We start from the raw sequence: 21,521 nt of genomic DNA, 5'->3' as shown, positions 1-21,521 counted from the left end.
AATTTGTTTATGTTGAATGTTGTAAGTGTTTATTTTTGCGTTTTCCTTTTCAAGTTTAGGTGTTTGATCTTCTTTAAATTCTTCAGAGTTTTGATTTTCTTCTTTTGGTTCTTCATTCTTGTTTCCTCTTGATTTTTCTTCATTTCCTATTTTGGCCAGATGTAATAATAAATTTGTCACTGAATCCCATAATGCTCCAATAAGATGAATTGACCATCCATAGATTGTATGTAATGCATATCCATGAATGACAGTGTCTATGATAAGTTTAACTGTTCTGATAAAGAAGTATATACCAATTATTCCTGCGCTTGCGTTTCCGACTGACAAAAATGTTCCCCAGATTTTCTTCCATGTACTTTCTGTTATTTTTTCTAAAGAATTTTCGTCCAAAAAGTACGACAGTGATATTTCTTGAGATAACGTTGGTTCTCCTTTTACGCCGCGTGCCATTGTATTTAATATACTGTTCTTTTCTGCCGAAAACATAATGTGATCTCTCAAATTTTCAAGTTCATTGTTAGTATAAATGCCGCTCACTGCTAGAGCTCCTAGATCGTTATATTGCCATGTTGGTTTTGACATTGGTTTTAAAGTTTGTGGTGTCTTGCTGAATTCTATTGCTGGGGTTATTTGGTACCATCCGTCGTTTAGATAATATGTCGCTGGGATTACTCTATTGCAAGTAATCTGAGTTCCAGTTTTGAAAAGTATATGAGTTTTTGGGGTCCAGAAATATGTTTCATTTCCTTTTAATACTGGTAATTGTTGATAGCACTCTTTTGTTTCTCGAATTTTTACTTCCACTGGCGTACACTTAATTATGTGCACTACCTCTTCTGAGATTACTGCCATATATCCTGGTCCTTTCATAATCTGATATGCAAAATTATCCGGTGATTGTATTGCCAAGCTTAATGCATTTTTCATTATTTGTCGTTCTAAATTACAACTTTGTTTTAAAATGTCTGTGTATAATTGATTTATTTGTGTACGAATATGTCTTTCAACATAAACAAATTTTGAATTTACATATGCAAAGATGTCTAAATTTTCTACTGAAATTTGGCGTTTATTTGTTATAATTTCTCCATTTTTAATTTCAAAGATTAAGAGTTTTGGGTGTTCCGTTTTAACAAATGTATATCCACAAAGAAGTTCTTCGCCTGTTTGTTTTAATGCAAATATTATTTCTTGCGTTGACAAGGAATAAATTATTTCTAATTTTTCATCCACTTGACTGACCATTTTATTTGCTTTTCCTTCAAATAATACGTCATAATGATTAAATTTACAATGATCGTTTTTTATGGTTTCCCAAAATGTATATCTACCTTCAATATCTATGCAATTTCCATCCGAATATTGACAAATTGTTCCCAACTTTAAATGAATTTTATTTGCTTCAATATTTACTGATGCCTGATAAGAATTTAAAGTAATTGTTATTATTCCTTGTACGACTACATTTTGCCAAGTTCCATAAGGATCTGAATACTGTGTTCCATAACATAGTCCGTTTGAATTTACGGATCCCGCGAAAGTTATTGGTCGTGAAGTTGTTTGATTTACTCTTAATCCATTAATAATATGATTTACGTTTATTACAAGTGTTCCTGTGTTATGCATTCCTTTACATTGATCTAAAGTAGTTTCTAAAATATATTCTGCCTGCGCATTTGATACAGTTGAAATATGTGAATTCATTCCGCAATAATAAATTGTTCTTGAAATTACAATTTTACATTGTATAATGTTTGTTGTTTCGAATTTTGACAATTGTAACAATTGAATTTTCGTTTCTTGTACATGAGGTTTGATTACAGGAATTTCACAATCTTCTATATCCAATAATGAAATTGTCACGTTGAGGTTGGTTGTTGCGCAGTCATATCCAATAATTCCTTTGGCTCCTTGAATGTTGCAAATCCAAATGATTGTTAACCAAATTATTATCTTCATGTTCAGGCCTATAAGATTAAGGATTTATTTAATTTTTCACAATTTATTTGGATGAACAATTTTAAATTTTCCTTTATTTTGAATTTTAATATTTCCGTTAGGTAAAATATCTATTACAAAATGTGGTCCTGAATATTGATCTCCTAGTTTTCCTTTTTTAGGTTCATTTAATAGAAAAACCTCGTCATTTATTTGAAAGGTTTGAGGATTAATTTTCCTATCATAATAATGTTTTGTTTTTATTTTTGATTCAATTAAACATTTTCTTGCTAATTCTTGCAAATCATGTATATTTGTTATTAATTGAGATAAATAATCATCATATGTTTGTTCTTTTCTTATATCTTCTATTATTTCACTGGATGGTTGTCTGACTATTTTGCCAAATACCAACTCATAAGGAGTATATCCAGTCGATTTATGAGTACTTGTATTATATGAAAATGTTGCATATTCCAGTAATTCATCCCATTCTGTAAATTTATTTACATATTGCTTTAAATATTCTATTAATATTAAATGTGACCTTTCTAAAGCTCCGTTAGCTTATGGATAAAAGGCCGTTGTTTTAAGTTGTTTAATTTTGAATTGTTTTGCAAATCTTTTCATTAAATTACTCGTAAAATTTCTTCCTTGGTCTGTTAAAATTGTTTTAGGGGCTCCAAAAATACATATAAAATATTTTAAAATTGCATCAGCAACTTTAATTGCAGTAATTGATTTAAGAGGTATTGCAAGAGAAAATTTTGTTAAATGATCTTGTATTGTTAAAATATATATATTTCCTTTCGAAGTTTCTGGTAATGGTCCTACTATATCTGTTGAAATTTTTTCAAAAGAAGAATAAGGGGTATCTGTTATTATCATTGGCTGTTTAGTTTTAATTCTTACTAATTTTTTGATTTGACATTGTAAACATTGATTAATATAATTTCTAATATCATCTTTAATATTATTCCAATAAAAATTTTGTCTTATTCGATTATAGGTTTTAGTTATTCCTTTATGACCTCCTATTTTGGATGAATGTGCTTCTTCAATAATGTCTTTCCTATCATTAATTTCTGGTACTTTAACTAAGCCATGACAAATTATTATTTTGATTGGAATTCCGAGAATTGATTCTCGTATAAAACTTAAGATTTTGTCCCATAAGAAATTATCTAACTCTTTTGTTTTGGCTATATTTACTATTTTGATTGAGTTTTCTTTAATTATTTGACGAAGTTTATTTGTAAATTCTAATAAAATTTCCTTTGTTATCTTTTCTTTATTATTTTCTTTACAAATAAAAATTAAATGTGTTTTATTTCCCTTTTTCAAAATTTCAAAATCTCCTACTTTCTTTTCTTTTATGTTAGGGATTAAATTTTGTTTTTGAAGTTGTTTCGAGCCCTCATCACAAGGTTTTCCATCCGGTTAAAAAGTATAAATAATTTTCTTTTCTCATATAAATTTGATCACGACTGTTTATTATACTATGTCTTTGTCCACGCGTTATTATTTGTCTTTCAATATTATCTGTCCCTTTGTCCAAATTGATTTCATTATATGTTTCATCAATGTCTTTATCACTAAGGTCGTCGTCACTGTCTTCGTCACGGTCACTTACTTCGTCGTTATTATCTTCTTCTATTCTTTCTTCTTCTCTTTCGTTTATTTCCCCGCTCTCAATTTTTTCATCCTCGTCTCCTGTTAAATTGTTTATTATTTGTAAAAGATTAGGTGGTATTATTATTTGTGAAGTGTTAAAATTATTGTTGCTATAGTTTCTTAAAGGTATTGTTTCTGTTTCAAGTGTTTCCTGAATTTCGTTTTCAATATTTTCTGTTTCCGAATGAGTATTATTTGTTTCTGAATGAGTGTTATTTGTTTCTGTGATTGATAAGGTGTTGTTTGTTTGATTTGTTGGATAATTATGTATTTGTGCTTGAATTATGTGTTCAATCGAAGATGGCTCTTCTAACTCCCTACGAGTAAAAGGTACACTTTCTCCTTGTGATTTTTCAAATTTCCTAGTTTGCATTCTTGAAACGATTGGTTCCGGTTCTTCTACCATAATTCCCCTTCTTGGTGAAGCTGGTAAAGGTTTAGGATTTGCATTTCTTTGTCTTGCTTCATCATCTTCTGGACATTCTTCTATTAAGTCATAAAAAGGATTTATTGGATATATTTTTGTCGTGGGGTTTCTAGATAAAGCGTCAGCATTTTCATTAATTTTTTCAGGCTTATAAATTATTTCATAATCGTATTCTGCCAATTTTATTCTCCATCTTGCTAAACGTGAGGTTGGATCTTTAATTTTATTAATCCAAATTAACGGTTTATGATCTGTTACTAATTGAAACTTTTTTCCGTAAAGATAAGGTCTAAAATGGTGTACAGCGTATACTATTGCTAAAAGTTCCTTTTCTATTGTTGAATAATTCTTCTCGGCGTCATTTAATACTCGCGAGGCATAACTAATCGGTTGATCTTTCCCTATCTGTCCTTGACTTAAAATTGTTCCGATTGCAGTTCCGGATGCATCGGTTGTTGAAAGAAAAGGTTTTGTAAAATCTGGATATTGTAATATTGGTTCCTGACAAAGTGCATTTCTTAGTATATCAAAACTTTCTTTTTCTTTTTCTCCCAAAATAAAAGCAGAATCCTTTTTTAATAAATTAGTTAAAGGTTTGGCTATTTTTGAAAATCCTTTGATAAATCTACGATAGTATCCCGCTAAACCCAGAAATTGTTTAACATTTTTTGGAGTTTTAGGAATTGGAAAATTTTGCACTGCTTCTATCTTTTTAGGATCTAGTCGGACTCCATTTTCTCCTATTACATGTCCTAAATAAGTTACTTCCTTTCTCAAAAATTCACATTTATCTGGTTGTAATTTTAAATTTGCTTCACGTAATCGAGACATTAATTTTTCAAATTTAATTGCATGTTCTGTTAATGAACTTGAATATAATACTATGTCATCTAGATATACAAACATTTCATTTCCTTGAATTCCTGTTAAAACTAAATCCATTAATCTTTGAAAAGTTGCAGGAGCATTTTTAAGTCCAAAAGGCATTCTATCAAATTCGTAATGACCATGGGGAGTTGTAAATGCTGTTTTATGACTATTTTCCGGATGCATTTTAATCTGATGAAAACCTGATGCAAGGTCAAATACCGAAAAATATTTCGCGCCTCCCAGCTGATCTAATATCTCCGTTATGTTTGGTAGTGGGTACGCGTTACCTACTGTCTTATCATTTAGGTCACGGAAATCTAATACCATTCTCCATCTCTTATTTCCCTTTGAGTCTGCCTTCTTGGGCACTATCCATACAGGCGTATTATACGGTGACTTCGATGGCTTAATTATATTTTGTTCCAGTAAGTCATTAACTTGTTTATTAATTTCATCTTTATGAACAACTGGATATCTATATTGTCGCGTATTAATTGGAATGTCATTAATTGTTGGAATTCTGTGTTTTAAGACATTTCTATGTTCAAGTTTTTCTTCAGGTAAATGGAAACGATCTGCGTACTTTTCTATTAAATCTTCAACATGTTCTCTTTCTTCTGAATTTAAATGTTCTAGTCTTAGCGCATTAATTATTTTCTCCTTTCTGTTTTCTGATTTAATATTAAGACAAGGTTTAAAATTAGAATTCGATTTTGAATTTGAATTACCTAAGTAATTCGAGTTTGTATCAGAGTTTGAATTCGATTTTGGATTTGAATTACCTAAGTAATTCGAGTTTGTATCTGAATTAGGAATTTGATCGATTTCAAACTCATATATTTTAACTTCAGGAATATAAACTTTTTCTTCTTCTTCATTTGTATTAATAACTCGTAAGTATGCCTTATTATCTTTAACTGAAGGTTAACGTAAGTATGCCTTATTATCTTTAACTAAACCGTCTCCTAAATAAATTCCTTCTGTTACATTTAATCGCGGAACATATCCTACTTTTAATTCCGGATTTCTGATTTTAATATGCATTACTGAAACTGCTCTGGGAGGAATTACAAATATTTCTTCCTTTTCTTCAAAAGGTATATTTATATTATCCCATTCTAATTGATTTCGCTCATAATTAACTTTTGCTTGAAATTGTTTTAAAAAGTCTGTTCCCAAAATTCCATCTTGCGGAATCGGAAAATTTTCTTCGACCAAATGAAAAACGACTGGACATCCTAAGATGTCTACCTGTGCCTGCCCTAAGGTGTCCACAAAGTGCGTCGTAATTCCACTCAGTCTTAGAGTTTCTTTCCTATCCACTGTGGTTTCGGGTGTTATTAAATTTCTTTTAATAATATTTGGTCCTGATCCGCTGTCTATTAAAAATTTTAAATCATTAATAAAATTTTGACTATTTAATTTTACTGATAGGACCTCCTCTATTTGAGCTATATTTACTGTTCGGAATTTAATTCCGGTTCCCCCGAAATTATTCGCGTGGGGCGAGTCTTGACATTTCCCGGGGTCGCCCCTGTCCTCTCGGGAACCTTTTCGTTTCCCTGACTCTGCGCATTCTGACGGACACTGTTATTATATATTCTTTTCCGACATTCTTCTAAAGTATGACCAATCTTTTACAATATCTGCAAGTTATTATCGCGCCTGAATTTTCATTTCTTGAATTTTGCGTATTTCCGGAAAATGTTGACTGTCTTGGGTTATTATTGTTATTATTACTAATATTATTAAAGCTTTTGGACTGTGGATAAAATTTATTTTGATTTGGAATCCGATTATTTTCTCGAGATTTAATTTGCCAACATTTGTCTGCCGTATGTCCCTTCTTATTACAATACTGACATGTCACGATTTCACCTTTCATATATCGCACTGGAGCTCGTTTTTCGGTCGTTATATTCTCTGCAAGTACTACGCGTCTTATCATATTAGCGGTCTCTAATTCTCTTTCAGCTTCAATTGCACGACTTTCTACCTCTTCAAAAATTCCTTCTTTATTTATTATTATTTCTTTATTTAATCCCCGCGTGAAACTCGACTTTAAATGTTCATCAATTGAATTTCGAAATTCAAAACTTATTTGTCCGGTTTCTCTTTTTTGAGCGTCTAAAATTCGTTTACCTAATTCGCGGACTCGATTCGCATATGCTACAACTTTTTCATCTTTCTTTTGACATAAATATGCTAGACGTCCTTGAGCTTCATATACTGTTTCCCTTGAACCGTATTTTGTTCTTAAAAATTCTACAAATTCCTGCATTGAATTAAATGTTTTTCCTAAAATGGTTTTATGTGCGTCTCCTTTTAATTTATTTCGTACCGCTCGAACTAAATTCATTTCTTGAACAGGAGTGATCATGCTGAGCGCTTCTTCACAACCCTCGACAAAATATATGAATGGAATATTTCCCCCGTCAAAATTTGGCATAGCTTCTAAGGCATCTCGTAATGAAAAATGTAGATAATTACCTAATGTTCCTTCATTTATTACCATTCCCGCTGATCCTTGATTTGATGATATTTCGGTAGAACGTTGACTTTGTTGTAGTTGTTGAATCATTTGTTGTTGTTGTGCTACTATTCTTCGGATTTCTTGTAGGTCCATTTCTTCTAAACTTCTTTCTGAAGATTCCGCTGGTTCTGGAGGTGGTGTCCGGGGTGTTCGTATCATTTTAAAGTTTTACGTTGTACTTTAACGCGATTTATTTAACTCAAAATTATTTACGTTAACCGGCTAATTATTATTCTGTTGGCGGTGTTACAATTTGAGTGATTGCTACTATTGTTGAGTCAAAATAATTATATGGCTCTTCCTCTGAGTCTTCTAAGTATTGTAGAAAATCGTCGCGGATAATATTATCGTCGTTTGAAAATCTTGATATGAACGCGTTATTGGTATTATTACGCAACAATTTTCACACTCCTCGAATAATTCGCGATTTCCGAAATGTAAATAGTGCCGATATACCCGACTAAAAGAATTTGATTCCGGGTAATCTTCGTAGCACTCGTCACAAATAATTTTATTATTTTGATCTCGGAAAAATAATGCTACGGCACAAAACGCGGTTTCTCTCCACTCTACGTACGATTCTTGATGTATCACTATTGAATTTCGCGCAACACGATAAGGCGGGCACATTTCCCTTAAAACATTACAGATTTGAGTTTTATTTTGTTGGTCCTCACAAACGTTTTGTATCCCACCGCTGTCACCAAAAATTTACTCCTGTCACGTTCTGATTTTATGTCCGTTTTGGGTCAATACATTTAAGTAATTTACCCGGGGATGAACAAGTTTGTGAGAAATATTAATCTTCACCAAAAAGATAGCGAATTTTATAAGTTTGATATCTTGGATCTTTTTTCTTTATATTTTTGAAATGAGGAAAGTTAATTTTAAAATCAATCCTGATAAGTTTATATTTATTTAATTCTTTAGGCTTTTTGGAGGGTTGAATCAAGAGTTTATCTAATTCGTAAATAAATTTCAGAGGATCACGATTAAAGATTATTGCTTGATTAATTTGATATCTTAGTTTTTTAATTCTTACACGCCTACCACCCTTTTTGGGCATTTAATATTAGAGTTAAGTTTAAATTAATTACACTCAGTTGCCACACCTGAGTGAGAGTCAGGATTCAGGTCTGTTGCCACACAAATGTCAGCGACAGGGCCCGAAAGATCTGCCTCAATGCTCTCGGCAACGACAGAGTTTGAATTGAATCTGTTGCCACTCAAAGGCAGCGACAGAGTTTAGTTTTGACCTGTTGCTACTCAAAAGGCAGCGACAGAGATTGAAAAGAAAACTAAATGAACTTGAGAAGTATTTAACTAAATTACCTTTAATTCCAAAATCTACTTCGAAACAACAAACTGAGCCTGAATTCTAGAATTGGTCCACTAAAGACTTTGATTTAAGAACGCTCAAGTTTAAGATCACGACAATCCCAGACTAACTGAATAACTGTCGGACTAACCCGAGTAGTATCGCAATTGACTTAGACTTGAGACTTAAGATTCAAGACTAAGACTGAGATTAAGACTCACTGACGCTGAGCATTTAGCTCATTTATTTATACTTAATTTCCCTCTACTTAAGCCGCATTTTTTCCCCTACGCAAACTTATTTTCTTGTGGAGGAGGAAGGTTTTGTCTCAGGGTGTAACCCTATGATCAATCGATTTTGATTCCGATATCGACCTGCACTTGATAATGCCAGCAACCGAATAAGAAATCAATATAGCAACCGAATAAGAAATCAATACTCATATATTCTATTATTTAAATTTAGTTTTTTTTTTTTAGTAATTATTACAATTTAGTTTAAATATTCCCGCGTACGTTACACCCGCGACAACTCAAAGTATACATTATTGATGACATCTTCAAGATTTAGTAAAAATTGCACGGTCAAAGGTTTCATATACAAAGCTTTGTTATTTAATGTAAATTTTATGACACTCTCGTTATGTAATTTGACGAGTTCTATAAGAAGATTATCAATCCACAACGATGTAACGGTGGTTGACTGCAAGAGTCGCTCAATATCCATGCGTTTCTCGACCATTATTATCCATACGTCACGTGACAGCGGTATCTGATTACCTTTATTGTCACCAAGAATCATCTCCACAAAAGGTTCAAGTCCCACACTGACTCCGATATCCAAATATTTGTAGGCAGTGACGGTTAAAGCAAATCGCCTTCCTAGGATGCGGGGAGTATAGCGTGGCTGTGATAATGTTCTGTAAAAAGAATATATCAAGTTATAGAAAAATTTGAAAAAATATATAGGATTTAAATATATAGGAGATTTTTTAATTTGATTAAAAATACTTATCGCACCCATCATTCTTTTGGATCGGAACGTAATAATTCATCTCGTACGTTTCTTTTTTCAGAAGCTTCACAATCTGACTTCCACCAATTAACTTTTGCGGTAACGTTGTTGAAGCTTTACCGTTCGTATTCCTCTAATTGACTGATGCAATAACGTTGTCGGAGGCTCTTTTTAAATCATTATCCCCTCCACAAAATATCTCATTTTTTTATCCCCCTCTACAAAATATCTAATTTTTTTCCCCTCCACAAATATCTAATTTTTAACGCGTTCACTGCCGATTCATTATCTAGAAATTTAAGCTGCCGACGGTTCGGCGCTTTGTGCGATAAAAAAATTGTTTATAACAAGCCGCTACCGGATATGGTTAGCGTTATTTTATGTTTATAGCTTCCAAGAGCTGCCGAATAAATTTATCGTTTTCTAGATGCCGACGATTCGGCGCTCCGTGCAATAAATGTTCTTAGAAATTTGTAATTGTTTATATCAGGTTGCAACTCGCATATTATTTTACTTAGAAATGTTTATACTGATAAGCGACAAAAAGACCCATACCCATAGATAAAAATTGTTTATACCTAATTACTACTCTTAGCCGCAGGATCTAATTGTTTATATCAGGTTGCAACTCGCATATAGTTTCGCTTAGAAAGGTTTATACTGATAAGCAGTAATCGATAAGTAATTGTTTATATCAGGTTACAACTAGCATGTTATTTACACAAAAGTTTGTACTGATAAGCGATGATCGACTGGTATTTGTTTATATTAGGTTACAACTGACTTGTAGTTTACATAAAATGTTTATACTAATAAGCCCCCCCCCCTCACCTCGTGACGTCATACCTCCCGTGATGTCATACCCCTTCTTCTCACCCCCCTGAGATCCCTTGGATCAGAACCACCTTTCTATTCCTACTTATTTAAGTTAGATTGAAACAATTATAATATAGATTCTCAAATATAAATTTACATAGATAAAGTGCGATGGAAACGCATGTATGTGAATGGGAGACTGTGTATAAAAGAGCACAACGAGTGAAAAAGGAAGAGCCGGAATAATAAGACTGTATGGGCAAATGGTTGGAGATATCACGTATGGACAGAGGGAAAGAGTGAGCACTGCGGCGATAGTTACGATGACCACAGTGGGCGCGGTCCAGTGGCGATGGCGGACGGCGACGGCGACGGTGACGGCGGTAGCGGCGGTGGGCGCGCATTATTCCGGAGCGCGATTTACTCCTTCCACTCAGCTGTTTACCGGGGACGGTCGCGGACCCCGAAACGTGACCGCGAAACATAATCCTCTCTTCCATTCATCTCGGCGCATCGCGAGATCCCCGATCCGCGTGATGTCATGTCCCCCGCGCCTACAAGTACCTCCCGCACACCCGCTCCACCCTCGGAGTTCCTGAGTTGGGACAATTATAATCAACTACTGACTTTTAGGCTCACTTTGATCCTGAAAATAAACTGTTGTACTTTTTGGTGCAACAAATGTATTTTTGGTATCGTGTCTCTGTGGACCCGGTCCTCCCCAGCACTCCTTTCGCGAGTTCCAACTCCTTGGGCAGGAACGATCCCCAAAATACATTTGTTGCACCGAAAAAGGTACAATAATTTATTTTCGGGATTAAAGTGAACATAAAAGTCCACCATAGTTTTTGGATACCTCCAATAATAGTCGAGATATTAATTTTATAAATTGTACGAATGAATGACGCGCCGAGGGAAGCGCCGGCATGGCACTGTGTTAGCATGTTACTCGGTCGCTCGCTCAAGATTCGTTTTCCCGGTTAAGTCCCGAATGTTAATTTATTTAAGGCCCGTACATAATATTTACTCGTGGGACACACGTAGCGGCGTGATTGATTCGTTACTGATCCGCTATTCGCCGATGAGCAGCCGGTTAAATAATACCGCAAAATATGTAAGTTGGAGTGGCAGTGGGTCTTCAATAGGCGATCGTTTGGTACATGTACCAAAGCGTACTATACTATACTAGAACCAATAAGATATAAATAAACTTTTATCTTATTGGTTCTGGTACAGTTTGATACATGTACCAAAAATCACCTGATATGTCTATATATGATCATAGCCGCACGCATCCGGCGCGCGGAAAAAAATCGCGAGTTTAGCAACAATCGCCAAACTGCGAACTTGCATTTCTGGTGGAAATGTGGCATGATCATTGTTAAGCTGAGATCGATAAGATTCCAAGCGATGCTTAGTATGTTGATCGGTGCGATGGTTGGCCGGCAGCGAACGAGGCACGTGTTACTTGATTTCTCGCGGTAATAAGCAACCTTTCTTGAAGCGTTTTGATATGCTTCTAACTTCAGTATATTTCCATTTTAATATTATAATATTAGTGATTAATATTATAATATTAATGATTAATATTATAATATTAGTGATTAATATTATAATATTAGTGATTAATATTATAATATTAGTGATTAATATTATAATATTAGTGATTAATATTATAATATTGTTGTGAGTGATTCTGTTTCACTCACAACAAAACCAAAATAAATACTTTTTTTAAACACCCACTGCATTGCTTATGTTGTAGTCCGCGCTACAACTAACAGATAAGATAGCGTTGCGAAAGACATTACCGTTCATAAGACGTTGTAAAAGGTACCGTCTTTTGAAAATACTCAGGAATTTGTCGCACTTACGGAAGTCCCAAATAACTATTGTGAGCACAAAATCTCGATACGGAACAGCTCGGAAGCAGTTCCGTATCGTCCCAGAAATAAGGCTTTATGATGCACAATTAACCGCGAAGCTACCGCGTTCCAATGTCGAAACGCTTAGCCTCGCGGAAACCACCGACACCGGTTACTAGCCCTCGAATTGCGCCACGCAATCAGCCAATATAAACACGGATGCGCCGTGACCGAACGGAGAGTGATAATATACGACGACAGTTTACTATACGGGCCTTATCGCGAGCGACACCCGACACTTTACGTGCCAACAGCTGAGTGTAAGCACCGAACAACAGAATAAAAGACCAAGGACTAATCAAGTAAGAAGCGTCTTTCATTCCAACCTATGAGTCGCATTCTTACCCCTCCGGGTCCTAAGGCGGACAACACTTATTTTTATCTTAAAATATAACATTTTTAGAGCATAACCACGAAATAATTTTTTTAAAATATTTGAAATAAAGAAAAAAAAAATTTTTTTAAATAAGCGTATTTTTGGAATTTATTTTACGTAAATCTTTTTTATTAACTTAAAATTATAATTTCTTAAAAATAACTATGCTACTTTATTTTAATAAGTTCAGAAAACATTCAGTAATTTTCTGGAGTTGAAGTAATTAATAGATAAAGCGTGACTTTTTTGTTTTTAATACTAGAACTTTTTCATTAGTGTCATTGGGTTGAATGGTAAAAATGCTGACTCCCCCTCGTGCCACTATAGTGGCTTCCGGCTTAAAGCAAAAAATTCATACCTATTTCATTTTTTTTACTTTTGTTGGTTAAATAATAATAATTATCATAAGAATAATTGTTAAATAAAAAATTAAAGTAATATTTCATAAATAACTTGTGTAAAAACATTTTTACCACAATTTATGTGGTTGAAATAAAAAAATTAATTGTTTGTTTTATATCAATTTATTTTACAAACAACAAGGTGAGTATTTGAAATACATAATAATTGTGATAACAAGACACATACAAATGTTTTATTCTGGCAGAAAATGTAAAACACATTTAAAAATTCTCTTTAGTGTGATAGACCTTGGAGGTACAATGCATAAAGATACGACGCAGTCTTTACAATTGAAGGATGTTCTTTTTCCAGACAAATGTTTCGAACAAACAACACATTATCTTTTTGTTTATAATTGGGATAAATTTACTTTACAATTCTTTTAGTACCAGAACTGAACTTCTTTAGCATCTCGCGAATAATTTCGAATTTTATCTGCGGAACAAACAGAGGAATATTCGGATCTTTTATTTTATACAGGGTGTTCTGCACAAGGTATGAAAATCTTCATGGAAAGATAGACGAAATCAAAGTGAACATAAAAGTCTACCATAGTTTTTGGATATCTCTAATGATAGCCGAGATATTAATTTTTGAAATTGCACGAATGAGAGCGCGCCGAGGAAAGCGCCGAGCCGCTCGAGTTGTAGGACAGCCCACTGTGTCAAGCATTGGCTGTCGGCGCTGGGCGGGAGAAAAAAGGAGAAGCGCGGCGAAGCACAAGCAACAGCGCGCTTCTCCGCCTTCTCCGCAAGCGATATATAATGTATAATAATCTGTCCACAATACACAGATTTAAAACTAAAAAATTAAAACTAAAAATACAGAATTTTTTAAATGATAAAAACACAATTCACAACAATGTATTATTATTTTTTATTACTAGTCCAGGGCACTGTTCGTTTTGAATTCATTCTCGGCCTTCTTTCAAGTTTTTGTATCACTTGTAAACATTTTTTTGCTTTATTACCAAAGGCCTTCTGTAACATCCTCAACGTTTCCGCGGCAGAATATTCATTCCGCAAACAAAATTTAATGCAAATTCTTTGCTTAACAAAATCAGGCATAGTAAAAATAAAAAACTCACCTTTGTATGTTTACAAAAACACGTGTAGCTCTGCAGCAATTGAATATATTAACATGAAACTCTGCATAGGTGTCAAAGACAGTACTACCAACTCACAAAAAAATAATTTCATGATTTTATAGTACCCGCAAAGTTTAAATAAAAAATTCACTTTATTTTTTGATCAGAGTAGTAAAGACCTCTATTTAACTATTAAAAAAATTTTTTTTTTAAATTAAAAAAAATGAATAGCATAGTTAAATAGAAGTATTTATTGCTGTAAAACTATAAAACATATAAAACATACTTTTGATATTTTGTTTAGTTTACGAGATACATCGAGAAAAGGGAAAAACCCTCGACTTTTGAAGGGTGGTTTCAACCCTTTAAACCGTTTATAAGCCCAAACAAAATATTTCTATATTCATGTTTATTTTTTCTACATTTATGTCAAGTTTCATTAAAATTAGAATCGGGTTTGTGAGGTTCCCTTGTAAGATAAATAATCAAAGCAATAATTTCATCAAAAACCAATAAAACAGAAAGATCCTAAAAGTTCCTCTAAGTATTAATAAAATCTCATAGAGTGATTCATCCATGTGTGATTTTCAAGGATAAAAAATACATTTCCTTAAAAATTTCAAATTTTCTCGGTAGCATCTTGTTTATTTATTTATAAAAACATTATATACTAAATTTGTTAGCATTATTATCAAATATTTAATCTTATAATGGAAATTTGTTACGTACTTGAGCATACCAAAATGTACTTTTTGGATTATCTGGCTCCTGCTTGCATATACACATTAGCATTGAACCATTAGCTTTGTCACCGATATAATATTCATATATAGGTTGAATCTCTAGGAAACGTTGTCCGTTGTAGAAATATGCTTGATCTATAGTTTCATAGAACCAAATTCGAATCCATCCATCCATACCTACCAGACATTCGTCAAAAAATTTATTATTTGAATCCTTCTAATCCTAAATCTCAAATCTCACACTTTTATGTGTAACAACATAATTTTCGTAACATAAATTGCGATGGTACACATTTTTATTATTTAATTACACTGTATAAGTTATATTTATATATACTTATACAGGGTGTGGCGTTAAAATCCGGACAAAAATCAATTTGAATTTTCCGCCGTTCTGTACCACTTGTAATGGTCACGATTGGCGTCCAAATAGCTTGATGCATGTACTAAACAGTCATAATTTCGAAACAAGTCGCAATGTTGAAACCAAGTGCGGAGTATAACCGAAGAGCCATGATTATCGAAAGTGTTCGCGCTGGGCGCTCAGCGACAGAAATCATTCGGTTCTTTGGGTACGCGACATCGACCGTGTATGTCATCGCGAAGTATAATGAGTTGGAGAAGTCCAACGAAGGTTTTGCAACACCGGTGAGGAAAATTCAATCAAAGGAGCACGTTGTCTGGACGCCTGACATCATTCAACGGGCTCAGGAACTGATTTTGGAAGATCCAGGGCAGTCAATCCGAAAATTGTCAACAGTTGTCGGTGTGAGTGAAAAAACTATGCGTCGAATCGCCGAGGAGGACCTCCGCTACAAGTCTTACACAATTAAAGTGAGACAGATGCTTTCCAAAGCAGCCAGGACAAAGCGAGTTGAATGCTGCAACCTGTTTTTGTGTTCCTTAAGAAACAATGCTGTCGGACGCCTCAGGTTTTTTTTGAAAAAATTTTTACTATCGATGCAAAAATCAATTGAAGGAATGATCGATGGCTCCCCCATGACCCTGAAGATGTTCCCATTATTTCCAGAACAAAATTTCCGGCGAATGTTCACGTGCTAAGTGTTGTGTCCAGTGAAGGTGATGTCATGCCACCGCATTTCTTTAACAAAAAGGAAAATGTCACAAAAGAAGTTTATTTGCGTGTTCTGACAATGTAGTGAAGCCGTGGATGAAAACTGTGTCGTCTAGAAAGCCATATGTTTTCTAGCAGGACGGTGCGCCCACACAATTTGGTTCAAAATTGGTTGTCGGACAACGTTGACATGTTTTGGTCCAAAGAATTCTGGCCTCCCAACAGCCCAGATTTAAATCCTTTGGATTTCTATGTATGAAGCGTGGATGAAAGGGTCACCAACAAGATCAAACATCCAAACATCGTATCATTGAGAGCCGCTATTGAAACGGCATTCGTCGATATGGACCGTTATGGACCGTGACACATTAAAACGGACCTGCGAACGCTTCAGACCGAGAATGGAGGCGATCATTCAAGCAGGGGGAGGATATATTGAGTAAATGTGTTTTTTATGACCTTACAAACAATTTAGTAAAAAAAAATTTGTAAACTTTTCCGTTTTTTGCATTAAAAATTATGTTTGAAAAAAATCTTTAATTTGTCCGGATTTTGGCACCGCATCCTGTATATACAGGGTGTACCTAAACTGATACGAGATTTTTTAATAACAAATTCTTTGTAACATTTTGAGAAGAAAATTCTAATACAAAAATGTCAAGGCTATAATAATTTTCAAATAGGAAGAGTTTAAAAATCACGAATGACAGAGCTAGAATTTCACATGCTCAGTGATGTTAGTGATAAAGGTGCTTTCAACTGCGCTTGACAATAACATTTTTGTTCAATAAATTATTGAACAAATATGCCATAAGAGTTTCATTAAGAAACCAATTCTGTTCATTCATAATAAATTTGTTATAAAAACAATTCAAAATGTTTTCATTAAAACTTTAATATGTATGTACTATATATCGACATCATTTTTTTTTTCATAAAAAATATTATTGAACTTGCGAAAAAATATTAGAAATTTAAAAATTAATTTGAATTCGATATTGTACACAATCAGTTTTAATGTTTTCTTTGCGTAATATTTTTTTACTAAATTAATATTTTAATATCATGTAATAATTTTTAAAATTGTTTAATTAAATTTTTTTTTTCTGTACAATACTTTTTTTAATGAGCATCTTTTCTGTTGGTTTTTCTCTGGAGCGTCACATATGCCTACGTTAATATAGGCTACGATCCCGATAACTTTCGTCAATATCGGCCACGATTCCGCTTGGCTACGGGGCGGATTGCCCACGTCAAAAATGGCCATGTCAATATTAGTCACGTGTCAATATTGCCAACATCAATGTTGCTCATGTCAATATCGTTCACGTTAATATCGTCATTAACGGTCAAGCGGTAATATTGTTTACATACTGACCACGCATCAATATTGCTCACGTCAATATTGGCTATACATTAATATTGTCCACGTCAATATTAACCACGCAAAAGTATTAGCCATGTTAATACTAGCCATGTCATATTATTGACAAAAATAACGGCAACAATTGCCGTGGGCAATATTGACCTGGGCGATATTGACCTGGACAATATTGACCCGTGATCCATGTTGATGTGATCAATTTGCCCCGTGGTCAATCGCAAGCGTGGCCGGTACTGACGTGAGCAACCGGGTACCATTCGTTTCTTTTTCTCTCTTTCTCTGTCTTTCTCCTTCTCTTTTTTGTCCATATATCCAGCTAACCATTTGCTGCCAAATTGCTAACAATAGGGAAATAATTTTCTGCAGAGTAAGATTGCTAAATCCAGGGCTTACTGTGTGCTTCAATTGCAACCAGAACTTGATATCATATTCTAACACAAAATTGATTGATAACACAGGCACACAAAAAAAAAGTGGTTGGTCCGGCGGACTAGACTAGTCAATCCTTATGTATTTCGACCCGCTGAATTCGAATCCAAGGTCAGAATTGCAAAGTTAGCTCGCATTTTCTAACCTCAAAAAAAATTTTTTTTTAAATGTTGGTCCGGCGAACCAGACTAGTCAATCCTTATGTATTTTGACCCGCTGAATCCGAATTCAAGATCAGAATTTCCGAATTGGCTCATTTTTTCCTAACCTAAAAAAAAATTTTTTTTTTTATGTTGGTCCGGCGGACCAGAATAGTCTATCTTTATGTATTTTGACCCGCTGAATCCAAATTCAATGTCAGAATTGTTGCATCGGCTCATTTCTTCCTAATCTAAAAAAAAAATTTTTTTTAAATCTTGGTCCAGCCAATTGAGCAATTCTGACCTTAAATTTGGATTTAGCGGGTCAAAATACATAAAAATAGACTATTCTGGTCCGCCGGACCAACATAAAAAAAAGAATTTTTTTTTAGGTTAGGAAAAAATGAGCCAATTCGGAAATTCTGATCTTGGATTCAGATTCAGCGGGTCAAAGTACATAAGGATTGACTAGTCCGGTTCGCCGGACCAACATTAAAAAAAAAATTTTTTTTGAGGTTAGAAAATGCGAGCTAACTTTGCCATTCTAACCTTGGATTCGGATTCAGCGGGTCGAAATATATAAGGATTGACTAGTCCAGTCCGCCGGACCAACTACTTTTTTTGTGTGCCTGTGTAATTAATTGACTATTGATTGACAAAATTGATTAAAAATTTATAACAGAATTGCATCAAATATTCAGCAGATCTGTGTGCAGAATTTACAATAAATTGACAAACCCAAAGCAGATCTGTTTGCAGAAACGACGACAAACTGACAACAAACATGAGGTAGATCTGTCTGCAAAAAGATAGATTAACAATAAAATGTATTAGTTCACAATGTCTTTTTCTTTTGAATATCGATAGAAAAAGACATCACTTTTATTTATTCCATTTTAATCTCTTTTATAGACATATATCAGTATAGCATTGTATAATATTATATTATATCGATGGTGAAATCTTATTTCCTTCCGCGCTCTATTAACGCAAGTCTTTTTTATTTAAGGATGTTGGTACGCTACCGTCAGATACAAAAATTAAACCGCTTTAGACGCGGAAGCTATCTGAAAGATATCTCCTCTCAGATATCTTTCAAAAAGCTTTCTGAAAGATATTGTGCTGTATGGGATGCAACAGCATATGCAACAGCGTTGTCACATCTTCAGTGGCGTGCGCTCTCCGCACGTAAAAATGCCTCTGCATTGCTTTTGCATAAACATTTCTCGGAAACCGTACATGTCACTTTTCCTTATTTTTGAAAGAACATTTGTACTATTGTCACGTTCTGATTTTAATGTCCGTTTTGGGTCAATACATTTAAGTAATTTACCCGGGGATGGACAAGTTTGTGAGAAATATTAATCTTCACCGAAAAGATACCGAATTTTACAAGTTTGTAATAACAAGGATCTTTTTTCTTTACATTTTTAAAATGAGGAAAGTTAATTTCAAAATCAATCCTGATGAATTTATATTTGTTTGGTTCGTTAGGCTTTTGGGAAGGTTGAATTAAGAGTTTATCTAATTCATAAATAAATTTCAGAAGATCGCGATTAGAGATTATCGCTTGATTAATTTGATATCTTAGTCTTTTAATTCTTACGCGCTTACCACTCTTTTTGGGCATTTAATATTTAGAGTTAGATTAAAGTTAATAATACTCAGTTGCCACACCTGAGGAAGAGTCAGGATTCAGGTCTGTTGCCACACAAATGTCAGTGACAGGGCCCGAAAGATCTGTCTTGATGCTCTCGGCAGCGACAGAGTTTGAATTCAATCTGTGCCACTCAAAGGCAGCGACAGAGTTTAGTTTTGATCTGTTGCCACTCAAAGGCAGCGACAGAGGTTGAAAGAAAAACTAAATGATCTTGAAGAGTAATTAACTTAATTACCTTTAATTTCAAAATCTACTTCGAAACAACAAACTGAGCCTGAATTCTAGGATTGGTCCGCTAAGGACTTCGATTTAAGACCGCTCAAGTTAAAGATCACGACAATCCCAGACTAACTGAATAACTGTCGGACTAACCCGAGTAATATCGCAATTGACAATAGACTTAAGACTAGGACTGAGAAGACTTAGGGCGGGTTTATCAATGCTCAGCTAAGTTAAATTTGACTAATAGTTAAATACTAACTGTAAGCTATGTGTTTATCAAAGCGGAATAACTAACAGTTACGCATAAACTGTTGGTTAAAGTGTTTGTAACAAACACTTTAACCAACAGTTTATGCGTAACTGTTAGTTATTCCGCTTTGATAAACACATAGCTTACAGTTAGTATTTAACTATTAGTCAAATTTAACTTAGCTGAGCATTGATAAACCCGCCCTTAGACTTATACAAGGCTGACTAACAGACTGACGCTGAGCATTTGGCTCATTTATTTATACTTAATTTCCCTCTACTTAAGCCGCATTTTTTTCCCCTACGCACTTATTTTCTTGTGGAGGAGGAAGGTTTAGTCTCAGGGTGTAACCCTATATTCAATCGATTTTGATTCCGATATCGACCTACACTTGATAATACCAGCAACCGAATAAGAAATCAATACAGCAACCGAATAAGAAATCAATGCTCATGTATTCTATTATTTAGATTCAGTTTTAAAGTAATTATTACAATTTAAGTTTAAATATTCCCGCGTACGTTACATTATCATTTAAAATAAATATCTAACACTAGATACCTTATTCTATCGCACATACATTAATTTTTTAAAACATGTGTACGTGATATCTAATAAAAATTATATTAATTATTTATAGAATTTATATTTATTTTACAAAAAAATACCGAGAGTACTCCGGTAGAAAGTACTCTTTCGTGCCTTTTTTCTTACAGATGTGACATTTATATATATAATGGTATATATGTATATATATAAACGCGCAAATTAAACGAAAAACAATAGATTATAAATTTTGATTTACGTTTAGTACATTTGCATGCTTTCTATTACCTACTACTGAATGTATTAATCTGCTGCATTTGTGGCCTCATTTGTGGTGTCAATCTATTGTTAACGTGTTTAACATATACCTGCATGCTATTAATCGCTAATTTGATGTATTTGATAACCTTTATATTGTTGCATTTGTGCGGACAGTTTGATGACAATTTACACTAAACAAAGCTACTTTAATGTTTGTCATGAATTTTTCGTCAATGCTCTTGACAAATCTACTGGCTATTTACCATCATTTTGTTAAGTAATCTGTTGACTGCCATTGGTGAATTTTTGCTAGAATTATGCGCACAGTATTTTTAATATCAAAGTTTGTTTCATATCTACTGCCTTTCGGCAAACAGAATCTGTTGCCAACATTTGCCTCTTCGGAAATGGTTATCGTGCTAATAATA

At 33.8% G+C, this 21,521-nt stretch overlaps 1 protein-coding gene across 1 annotated transcript in view; it reads right to left on the bottom strand.

Moving 5' to 3' along the window:
• LOC105836037 (cilia- and flagella-associated protein 44) overlaps nucleotides 1-21,521 on the bottom strand; it is a 247,572-nt gene that overhangs the window by 180,706 nt on the left and 45,345 nt on the right. Inside the window, exon 5 of the mRNA XM_036295384.1 lies at nucleotides 15,113-15,303. Within this exon, the coding sequence (XP_036151277.1) occupies nucleotides 15,113-15,303 (191 nt within the window). The remainder of the gene's footprint in view (nucleotides 1-15,112; nucleotides 15,304-21,521) is intronic.

Source organism: Monomorium pharaonis, chromosome 1, assembly GCF_013373865.1.
Source record: "Monomorium pharaonis isolate MP-MQ-018 chromosome 1, ASM1337386v2, whole genome shotgun sequence".
NCBI classification, from domain to species: domain Eukaryota; kingdom Metazoa; phylum Arthropoda; class Insecta; order Hymenoptera; family Formicidae; genus Monomorium; species Monomorium pharaonis.
Note: the sequence above shows the minus strand (reverse complement) of the source record. Positions and strands in the feature narration are given on the sequence as shown.